General features: G+C 38.8%; 1 protein-coding gene across 9 annotated transcripts in view; it reads left to right on the top strand.

Annotated features, from left to right (window-relative positions):
• Positions 1–9,761, top strand: part of LOC120523992 (stAR-related lipid transfer protein 13-like) — a 546,464-nt gene extending 536,703 nt beyond the window's left edge. For all 9 annotated transcript variants that reach the window (XM_039745760.1, XM_039745759.1, XM_039745763.1 and 6 more), the window contains 2 exons: positions 2,164–2,340; positions 8,596–9,761. In XM_039745760.1, coding sequence (XP_039601694.1) covers positions 2,164–2,340; positions 8,596–8,713 — 295 coding nt within the window. In that variant the 3' untranslated portion in view covers positions 8,714–9,761. The remainder of the gene's footprint in view (positions 1–2,163; positions 2,341–8,595) is intronic.
• Positions 9,762–12,411: the final 2,650 nt, after the last annotated feature.

The raw sequence follows: 12,411 nt of genomic DNA, 5'->3' as shown, positions 1-12,411 counted from the left end.
CATGAAAATTAAATAGGCAAATAATATATACAATGATATATTTCTACTATTTGAATTGGTTTATTTATTAAAAGTAAAATGGTTTATTCTTGTCAAGTCAGTGGGAAACTGTACTTGGGACCATTTTCCGGTCAGAGATCAGTAGATAATAAGTGGACAATATGAGTTTGTCTTGTTCTACAATGCTCTTTAGTTTCGTTTTGGTCTCACATAAGTTTAGTTTATGAAAAGGAAATCACACAGCCACAGCTTTATCAACAAATTGTAATCACAGAATCAAAAATAAAACAAAAGATGATTGTAAAGTAACATTCTCAGGACTGGTTGGTTATCTAGTTTCAGTTCTTGACAGTAAAGCTCATTTATACCCATCGTTTTGGTGCATAGATCTTCACAGTTCAGTAATTTCTGTTTATCATTGAATTTTAACAAGGAAAGGAAAGCAGATTTTCTGATGATATTAATGTTGGCATCCAATTAAGGACTGAATTTTAGACCTGTGACCTCCTCGAGAAAGCTTTCAAATCAGACATCTCAGTATGCTGATTATTCTGAGAGAACTCTGAAGCCGGGGTCTTGCAGGAGCCACATGGAAAACAAAGCACCGATACACCAGGGTCAGTCATGAGGAGAGTGTTGAAACATTTTCCTGATGATCTGCATTATTCCCTAACAGTTAAATCTCAATTGAAGATCCACCTTTTCTCTGTTCCCCTATTCACGTGTTTTGACTCACTTAATCCATTTCAGAAAGGTGTTTCTCTGGGGTCTTGGCAGCACTGATTGTTCACCCACCTGCTTAGTGACTGATTTCTTTTGTGTTTATTACCGTGTTTCCCCAAAAATAAGATCAGGTCTTATATTAATTTTTGCCCTAAAAGATGCACTAGGGCTTATTTTCAGGGGATATCTTGTATTTATTCATGTACAACAATATACATTTATCCAAATACAGTCATGTCATCTTCTTCTGGAATATCGTCATAACTCTCCATATTCAAACCCTGAATTCCAGCCTGAATTTCTTGCTACTCCAGCCGCTTTTAGGATCTTCTCCAGGATCGATGTGCGTGCTTCGATGTTTGATGAATGGTTCGAAGTGGTGAAGCAAAATGCCGACATACAGGTGCATTTGTGGTGCTTTTATATTCAAGCGTGGCATATTCCCCAAAGTAATGGCACGATACATTTTAAAAGTCTCACATACCATCTTCTGTGCCATCTTTCTTTTGCACCTTACCATACCATCAGAATGTACAGCGGAGTATTTGAGCCACAGAGAAAAAAAATAAAGAACATAATGAAAATACCTAGTTTGTGATTAAAGTGGAAATTTCAGCTTTAAACTCGAAATGTCCACTTTAATCCCGTAGTTTACTGTGTCATTAAAGTAGACCTTTGTAAACGTCATCCCAGTTGTTAAATCGCTATGCGCTTCTAGGGATTCCTCCTGAGCTGACAGCAGTGACAAGCAGCATCGCCACACAGAACGCATTACATTTATGATATTCCAGCTCCCTGCACATTTAGAATTCTTAGATTTATACTTGATATCACTTTCATCGTTAACTTTGTTCAAATAATGAATACTGTTAACAGTTACACATATAGGGTGGCACGGTGGCAGAGAGGTAGCGCTGCTGTCTCGCAGTAGGGAGTCACGTCCCTTCTGATCCCTGCCTAGAGTTTGCATGTTTTCCTGGTGGGTTTCCACAGTAGGCTCACAGTTTCCATCCAAAGACATGAAGGTTTGGGGATTTGGTGACACTAAAATGACACCAGTGTGTGTGAGTGCTTGTGTTCACCTTGCGATGAGCTGATGCCTCATCCAGGGATTTTGTTTCTGTCTTGTGCCGATGCTGCTGGAATGGGCGCATTCCCGAATTGATGGATGTAATCATTAAACATCCTTTTCAGAGATATTGTGGCAAGGTGTCCTCGGAATTTAATGGATGTTTCGGGCGCACACATCACATTGTGTGAAGTATAAACCTGGCCTTAGGCGCCTTACTTTTCAGCTGATGATCTTGACTAGGGCTTATTTTTGGGGTACTCTAGGACAAAATATCATGGCAAGAGTGAACATGATTAGTCATAATGGCTGCTAATTTCACCTCGGTTTATTTATAGATGAATTACTACAGTCTTTCCTTTTACTTCTAGGTCCTGGAAGACTGATCTGCCAAAGGGTACCTGTGTCATGGTAGCCATTTCCATCGACCATGAAGAAGCCCCTCCAATTGGTGGAGTAAGAGCAGTTGTTCTGGACTCCCAGTATTTATTAGAACCCTGTGGCTCTGGCAAATCCAGGCTGTCTCATGTGTGCCGAGTCGACTTAAAGTGAGTATCATAGGGGGATGTTAAGATTGCCATTAGGACTGAAAACAGTGAATGTGAAATCTAAAAAAATGCTGCTTATTTGTGTTAACTCCGCTGCAGACTACCTCTTCTGAGAACTTAAACCTCAACCATTCATTTTCTACCACAAATCACAAAGCCCAGACAAATGAGTGGCTTAGCTGTTTATAGTCGAGGCACAATTTATCAATAACAAACTGCAGTGACTTCCACGACATACCTGAATGTGCATCATTCACTATAAGAACATGTTAACGCCAGCAGCGTATGCCGGATGAGACATACAGTATATGATTTCACTGGGGTTCACCGACAAAACCGCGACAGACAAATGAGCGCCGACAAACCCGCGACAGACAAATGAGCGCCGACAAACCTGCTAACTGGTTTTCGACAAATGTGCGCCGACAAAATCGCCACGACAAAATCGCGATAGAGGCCAAGAGAGTGGGATGCCCTTGCTGCAATTCTTCCTACATATGCAGGGTGTGATCTTAAGGACTATCTGCGTGCCATGCTGATGGCATGCTGCGCCTCACAATATTGACTTCTAAAATAAACATTATTATATATGCTTTAAACTAGTAATTCACATTTAATGAAACTTTCGCGATTTTGTCGGTGCGTTTCTGACGGCGCAATTCTGACGGCGCGTTTTAATCGGCGTTATTTTGTCGGCGCGCATATGTCTATCACGCAAATGTCGGGTCACATTTCAGAATTTTCATTTCTTTTACACACAATAACCGCCTTCCCATTTACTTTTTCAATTCCCCATACATTACAATGACAAAACTCGGATCACAATGCACAATTCTGCTCTTTATTAAAGAGTTAAGGCAGTTTTGAAAACACAAAGAGATAAAACTTACTAAAATCATCTTGCATGTCCAAAGCAGTAGATTAAAATAGGGATTGCTTTTACTGTTTTAAAAGGGTTATATTTTGTGTTCTGCTGTTACTTCAAAATATTTTCAAAAGTTCAAAATGTTTCAAATAAAAAATACAGGTGTGTACAAGACACAACAAAATAATAAGTGTATTATTGTACAGCTTCATTCACTGCAGCACCCCACGGGTGATGTCAAGGCTAATTTTACTGAGAGCTAAATTAACTCAACCAAAAATGATCTGACACAAAAATAAATAAATATAAAAGAACATGCATGGAATGAAAATAATAAATAACTTAAGAAGTTAGGATAATGGCAGAAGTCAAGTTGTCATTCCACAAACCCTCCTTTATTTATCTTCATAAGTCACGTATCTGTTGTCCATGCCTCAGTTTCTGCTGACACCACATTTAGACAAATCATTTTGTCATGTAAGCAAGAGGCAAAACTTCTTATCTTTGTATGAAGTTGATTTTTTTGAAAAATATTTTGTAACATCCAGCATTAACAATAAGTGATGAATAATAACCCAATTCAAAAGTAATGTAATGTCACACTTTTGAAACAATATTAAACTTATACATGCCTATTCAAAATGAAAGAGCAGATTTCAAAAAAATATTTTAAACAAACTGTATGAAACAGAAACACATTGCGCACATCACTGGATAGATGAAAGTTCAAAGTTTGGCCCTATAGTCCTTGAGGTTGCATGCACTGAACATGAGCACCATGTGTTACGAGACAAACATCAAAACGTTAGACCGTTTCTTGGCACACATGAGTCAACTGGTCCCTAGTTACTGAATTCACAGCTTCCTCAATTCGATGTTGCAAACCTTGACGATTAGCGGGCAGAGGTGGAACAAACACTCTTTGTTTAATGTACCCCCATAGATAAAAATCGCAGGGGGTAAGGTCAGGAGACCTGGGAGGGAGGCCATAGACGATGAGCAAGATCTTGTTGTCCACCTCTTCCAATCCTTCATCCTGGAATGGTTTCGTTCAGGTTACGCCGGATCTTGTGATGTTGTTGCCATTTTACTATAAATGAGAAACAGCTCTCGGTGACATTCACTGGTACGTTTAGGCAGGCTTTTAAACTTTGAACTTTCCTCTATCCAATGATGTGCGGAATGTGTTTCTGTCTTATACTGTTTGTTTGAAATAAATTTTTGAAATATGCTCTTTCATTTTGAATAGCCTGGTATTGCAAACATGGAATTTTCACTGTGCCTATAATTACTCCTAACAGATGATTTTTTTTACTTTCTTACATTGACATTTATGGCCACGTGCACAGAGTACAATGCATGAGTGTTCGCTCTGTTAATTCTGCATATGCTGATAGCCATTCCATTGCAGTTGAGATGGAGTGATATCATAAGCTCCAGGTTTGTTATAACTCAGCTAAATTCACTTAGAAAATCACAGCATTCCAAAAACAATTGAGTTCTGGGTGACATCGGTTTAGAATTTTAATTAGAGCCAGGCGATGGAACAAAGTCATAAAATTAGCCAAGGTCATTAACAGAAAGTAAAAAAAAAAGTTTTACCAACAAAACCAAGGACATGAAACCAGAATCGTAGTAGAGATAAGAGAGCAAGAGGATCGGAAGCCAGAAGAGGTTCATGTAACCAAAGCTGAAACAAAAAATATAAGCTACAGTCAAAAACAAAGGGAATTATAGTTAGAAAATCCAGGAAAATCTAGAAAATCTAGTTCTAAACTAGAGCTAAGTGTTGATAGTGAGTATCCACAAACTAAAATCTACAACAATAACTTTTATACTTTTGATGTCAGACTAGGCACAATTCCAGTTCACCATACCAACCAACTGCTCTGCTACCATATTAACAAAACCCACAAAATGGCAGCACCCATAAGGTATTTGTTTTTTTACATTGTTGAAAAGGTGTCTAAATGTAAAAAAATGTAACTATTTACTATGTGTTACTCGGCCTCCTAAGCCCCCTAAATGATATATACCCTGGCTATTTTTAAAGGCCAATAGGAACAGCTGCTAAAAAATTAAAAATACAAGTCACACCATGACAGATCAAAATGCCACCACTGAAGTGATAGTCCTTCACACAGACTGACACATGCCTTGTTCTGCTATTGCATTGTTCATTGTGTTGTAGAACAGTGCAACAAACTCACAGCCATGCACAATAATCATTATAAGTAAACGAGAACGTATAGATTGATACAGCAGCCTCTATAGACCTGAGGTGAGGCTACGTAAAAATAAAATAGCAACCTTGAACACCACAAAGCCCCCATTTTTAGGATGCTTTTCTATAAGTGTTAGGGTTTTAATGTCGTTCATCTCATTTTAATTTTAAAAAGCTAGAGCTTCAACTATCTTAATGGAGTTATATTTTAAAGATGACAGAAAAAAAACAACTAAAATAAATGGAAAATAATATGAAATCCAAAAAGTACACAACCTTAAAAACCCCCAGGGTGGGCAGTGTTGGTCCTGGAGAGCCGCAGTGGCTGCAGGTTTTTGTTCCAGCCCAGTTTCTTAATGAGAAGTCCATTAGTGCTGATGAACCATTTATTGCTTAAGTGACATTTTGATGCTTCATTTTAGTGGTCTTGTTTGTTAAGGTTCCCCACCGTTAATTGTTTATTTCAATCTTAAACCGCTGCTTTCACTGTTTTAATAGCTCCTCATTAGCAATAAGATGTAAATGACAAAGCAGTCAGCAGTTCTCCATCTGACTTGTTTCCATTTACATCTCTGTGTGTTCATCATGCACTGTTTGATTTAATAAACACAGACTGAAAATCAAACGTTTTAGGCTTCAAATCATTTGGATGTCTTCCTTGGAAAGGAAAAAATCTACGATATAAGAACCTTACATTGCGGACTAGCAAGCCATAAAGTTAAATAAGGTCTGAGATTGGCAAGGATTTGTTTCTAATTAAGCAGTTGGGTTGGAACGAAAACCTGCAGCCACTGTGACCCTCCAGGATCGACACGCCCACCCCGGTCTTAACAAATCAAATTTAATATGTTAAAGCATTGTTTACGACAGTTATTTTGTTGCTTTTGTACAAAATAGTTGTTCGGAATCTTTCACAACGTACATTGCAAAACACACTGAGAAACAGTAAAAAAAAAAAAAGAAATTCTAACTCATTACTCCATTAGTTGTCGTACCCGTTTAATCCTTTCCAAGGTCACAAGGGGCTAGAGCGCGTCTCACGATTTTTAATCACAAGGCACCACAGGGCACATTCAGATACATGTGAGGCCAATTCTGAATTAACTATGAGATTTCAATCTTAATTGCCTAACAAAATAATTTCCATTAAATCACACCAAAGGAAAATTAGTTATTTGATATGATATGTTTTCGTGTTTGGTGCTAGATGAATTTCATGCTTAGCTAATAACAATTGCGTTTAAGGTAACATCCTGAGTTTAAGTGTGTATGAGGCATCATTTAGGACCCAAGTCATTCTGACAATCCATGGACTCTGTACTGAACCAGATACCCCCTACACATAGAGATGAACACAGTTCTTAGTGAAATGTATACTCCGCATCCTGAAACACATGCACTGTGTACTGAGATGAGCCCACCCTGTACTGCTGAAGCACAAACACTATGTACTCAAAACTTTACACTGTCCAATGAAACTCATGTATTGTCTGTTTAGAGAGAAGAGCAAACTCTAAAGTGAAACACGTGCACTGCATATTGAAATGCATTTATTGTATATTGAAATGGCATCACAGTAGTGTAGTGGCAGAGTTGCTGCCTCGCACTAAGGAGACCAAGGTTCACATCCTGGGTCCTCCCTGTGTGGAGTTTGCATGTTCTCCCTGTGTACCTGTGAGTTTCCTCTGGGTGCTCCGGGTTTCCTCCCAGAGTCCAAAGACATGCAGGTTAGGTGGATTGGCAACATTACATTGGCCCTCATGTGTGTTCACCCTACGATGGACTGGCACTCGGTCTAGGGTTTATTTCTGCCTTTGCGTCCTACACTAGCTGGGATAGACCTTGGCGCCTCCCGCAACCCGGTTCAAGACAAAGAAGGTTAGAAAGTGGTTGATTGAATGTACATTGAGATGAATATACTCTATTCTAAAATTCATAGACTATATATTGAAGCGCACCCTACACAGAAACGCTTACACTGTACAGTATGTTGAAATGGATAAACACTATATTGAAATGCACACACTATATCCTGAAGCACATACACAGTGTATTAAAGTGAATACACTTTGAAATGCACACATTTTACAGTTAAACATATATATTGTATACTAAAACTTACACTGTTTATTAAAATGCATACACTTTACATTTAAACGCTTACCATACTGTGAAATGCATACACTCTTTACTGCAATTTGTCACATGGTTTTATAACTCCAAGTGTGTCATTTGTGCTTGTGAAGAGGAAAATTGGTAGCATATGACAGATTTAAACTGTTTTGGTTTTGATAAATACATTTAATAAATCAACTAGCAAGATAATCTCAAATTATCTCAACTACCATAAGAAACTACAAAGACTTGCTTCGATTTTATTTTAACATCCTGGGTAGATGGTTTTTCAAACTTTTTTAGTCACAATAAGTATCTTGGCACTCGTGCCCGGTTTTCTGCCGTTCTACATCTTTATTCACATAAAAACATCATCCACGTGAAACAGGCAAGCAAACACAGCATATGCTTACCTCAGGAAAAATAGTGCTAAGAATCTTCGATTAAATGTATTATTTCTTGGTCATAAAGCATAGCTCAGAAACACAGAAGGCATACTGGACACAAAACAAAACATAATGCTTTTATGTGTGCATTGGTACAGCTGTGTTTATTGAATTTTTTTTTTTTTAAATGCATTGCTTTAGAGCACAACATCCTGTGGCAAATTAGTGCACCCCATGATGGTAAAAAAATAACACTGATTTGAACAATATCAAGCTGATCCTTGAAGCTCAATTAAATACTGTACCACTGCACACACAATTCCTCATTGACTCAAAAATCCCAGCATGTAAAGCCGTGAGCCTGCTCAAAACAGAAATTGAATTGAACAGAGTAGCCATTGACGGTATCCTTCTCTCTCTCATACTGTAAATCTTAGAGATCACTGCCAGTAAAGTCGAGGACACTCTCTGCTTAAATGACTATCCAGGAAAAGTGTGTAAAGTATCCCTGTCACGTCATGGTATTTGACACGATCGGCATGCGTTTGTTGCGAATCTGGCTTCTTTCATAAGTCAAGTGCATGAGCATTTCAGGAATGACGCAGCCTTGTGCTTGCAATGTGACACTAGAGAGGACTGAAATGTGTCTCTTGGCCTTGTTTCAGAGGGCGGACATCTGAATGGTACAACAAAGCCTTTGGATATCTGTGTGCCGCAGAAGCTGCCCGGATCAGGAATTCCTTTCAGCCAATAACTACAGAAGGACCAGAAACCAAAATCTAGAGGTGATCCCTTTGGCTGTTTTCCCAGCAGAGATAACTACTTTAGACAATGTGCTTCAGTGTGAGCTGCCTGTGGAGGGGAAAATGACAAGAAAATAAATTAATAAAGAAATAACTCAAGACTACAGGAATGTCATCTTCAGCCAGGCCGCTTGCAGATTCATCTAAAAATTGTCTGAAGTGTGCAAGAGACCTTGGGGCCATCTCAAGAGAGGAGCTTCTCCCACTCCGTGCTGCTGAACATAACCTTGTTGTGCATAAATTGTTCCTTTTGTTTTTAATTTTTTTTTCTTGATTCCAATCACGAGTGATGTTATTCTGCTTTAAACGTTTACACCTCAACTAACCACATGGCTGTAGACATGGCATCTTCAGGCAGGACAATGCACGTGTTCTATAGCTCCTCATCAGTGCATAGCAGACTTCTAATCTCTAGTGTTACAGATCCGACTTTATGAACATGAAATAGAGATCTAATGTAGAAAAATACCTCAGATAAGCAAGGAGATAGATTAAAGGTACATGGAGTATACTTTACAAAGAGACGAAGCTAAAGCAAAAGGTTCTTTCAACTGGCTGTACACATTTATGGCCTAGTGTAACGGGAACTACAGTACACCCTGCTCTCCATCAGCTCTGATCACCAATGAAATTGATGTGTCTGTCTGATTGTCTTTGGTTGGGTATAGTGTATACCCTTAATGCCCTTTCTTGTTATTATAAATGCTACAATTTTCATTATTATTATTTTTGTTATTGTTATTATTATTATTGTATCATACAATGTCTAGGACATTATCTGTGCTTTGCACAATAGAGCAATGAAGAGCTTCTGAGAAGCATGTTTATTTTATTAATTTTAAATACAAATCTCTCTATATATAAAATATATATATACTGCATAACTGTATATATTTAATGTTTTGTCATTTTTGTGTTTGCAGATTTACCTGCACTCTTTGCATATTACATTGTTATCTTATTGACTGCCTAGTATTTCCAATTGTTAAAAGAAAATAAAGGAAAAACAAACATGTAAGCCGGTTTTACTAATTGTGTACAATGTGGTTTGTTTTTAACCCGTGGTGTAATTTAATGTGACGGAGACCCCGTCAGGGGATGTAAATACGTTGTGACTCAGGTGTGAATTTCCTCATGCCGGCTCTGATATACTGGAGGTGTCTGAAGAGTGTGTAGGTGGGCTGTCTACAAGTGCAATCTTTTCAATGATAAAATTAAAGACATGTTCATTGTTAACTTGCAGTGTTTTTGGTGTTGTCTTTGTAGGAACGTCCTAGCAAGGAGGTGCAGGCTCAGAATGTTTTAAGACTAAGCAGTGAGACTAAAGAGAAGTTCCATCTGGATTTCGGCAAGATTTAGAGACTGCGACCGAACCACTAGGGAGCCTGCCAGCCACCCACCTCTACACAGGCAGGCACACTTATAAAACACGAGTGCTTTTATGGTTTGTTTCTTCACTCGTGGAGAGCGTCTTCCCCATTCCCACGAGCCCACAACACAGTCCAAGCACAAACAGGACACCTTAACGTAGGGGACTCCAACTCCAGTCCTGGAGAGCTACTGTGGCTGCATGTTTTCATTCTAACTCTTTTCTTGATTAGTGACCCGTTTTTGCTGCTAATTAACTATTTCCCTTAATTGACTCTGACCGCTGAATTGATTCTTTTTTCCTTAAACGGCACCTAAACATAAATTTGATGACCAACTAAGCTGGGGCCTCAAACTCCAACCTTCATTCAGTTTCTTATCTTGAAGCCAATTCTTGTTATTTAATTCCATAGCGCTCATTCTGCCATGACAGACATTTCCACAACTGTTGATTTTCTTTTTTAAGAGTGCAGTCAAAATGTTTTGTGGACCTGAGCAGATCAACACTACTGAGGACTTCACCTTTCTTGATTATGAGTTATTGTGTGATGGACGCAGGTTGTTGTTTATGTGTTGGTTCATTTTGTGTCTTAATATTGTTTGGTTGCTAATTAAGGAAAAAAAGAAATAATTATGGGGCCTGAGTCTTAAGTTGTGCATCAATTAAAATTAAGGCCCAAGAGTTAATTAGCAGCAAAATCTGGTCACTAATTAAGAAAAGGGTTAGACTGAAAACCTGCAGCCACAGTAGCTCTCCAGGACTGGAGTTGGAGTCCCCTGCCTTAATGCAATTCTCTTCTTTCTTTTCTCTTTCTCCTCCACTCCTCCTTGGCAAGTTTTGTCGTCCTTCTTCCCGTCCCGGTATTTGATGATGTATTTCTGGCAGCACTTCTGGGTATGGTGGAAGAACCTCCCATAATGGCTCAGCGGTTGCTGCAGTACCCCCTGGTGGTGCCCACGGATTCCAACAGGGCTGCAGCAAACTCCAACTCCCATGCAGCCCTGAGTCCGAGGCACCGCTTCAACCCAGGGGGCTGACATCTATCACTCCAGGGGAGGTAACGTTCTGGCCACACTTGCTCCCCTGGTCCTTTCAACATGGATGTGTCCCGGCCATCTGCCACAAGACATTCAAGGCAACAGCACGCCTCAGGCCTGTAGTGCCCAAAGGAGGCACATGCCAGCACTGCTGCTTCAGATGTGCTCCTCATAAAGGCTTTGATACTCTCTCGACGCTCCTGTTTAGTTCCCTCTACACATATACTGCTTCTTAAATGTTCCAAGCATTTCATTCAACATTTCTCTGACCACCAGTACAGTTTGAAGGCTCATTTCACATAATCTATTTGCTTAAAAAAACAAAAGTGTTTGATGTGCAAATTACAGCTGAAAATAACCAGTCTGCATATTCTTGGACATGTTCAGTGTTAACCACTTTTAATTTCTCTTACCAGCCCCAGCCTGTGAGTCCTGGTATACTTAATAGTGCCAACAGATACATGATTTGGCCTGTCTAAAAGGTCAAAGATTCAGTTATGCTAAAAGCAAAAGCAAGTCTATTATTTTCATGTACTTGTATATGTAACAAGAAACACTACTGGGGCTCCATCATATGACTGAAAATATACCTTTATAATGCCTCACTGTGACTGTGACTGTTCTTATCTTCAGCCAAGTCAGAAGTTCTCTTTCTTTTTCATTATTCATATGATGATTTGCTGGGAAGGAAGGGGTTTGTTGTTATAATATAAATAATACAGCAGGACCCCCATATCTGCAGATTTGGCTTCTGAAATTTCAGTTATCCTCAATTTGTGGTGGCCCAAAACTATTAAAAAGATAACTTTAGAAATGAATGATCACCTCCTTCCGTTCACAGTACACAAGGAAAGTCCAGCTAGCACGTGAGAAGGTGCTTCTGTTTCTGAAGACATTTTTGCTGCGCTGATGTGTCAAGTATAGCATAAACCAGTCTTTAGCTAAAAGCTAAAGAGCTTCTGGTGTGGATTTGAGCGGGACGGTTTGTTGTTACTTGTTATAATATACTGGTAATAATTTTTATTTACCTTCTGTAAAAATATAAATTTACCCCGGGACAAAGATCTATCAATCTATACATGTGGAAAAATTTGTTGGTACCCCTCCATTAAAAAGAAGAATCCACAATTGTCTTTAAAATACTAGAAAATGACAAAAGTAGGTAACCATCATTGTTTATCCCATAATTAACAAAAATCAGACTTTGCTTTAGAATTTTGATTCAACAGAATATTTCATATAATAACGCAAATGAAAATGGCATGGACGAAA

This window comes from Polypterus senegalus, chromosome 2, assembly GCF_016835505.1.
Source record: "Polypterus senegalus isolate Bchr_013 chromosome 2, ASM1683550v1, whole genome shotgun sequence".
NCBI lineage: Eukaryota > Metazoa > Chordata > Cladistia > Polypteriformes > Polypteridae > Polypterus > Polypterus senegalus.
Note: the sequence above shows the minus strand (reverse complement) of the source record. Positions and strands in the feature narration are given on the sequence as shown.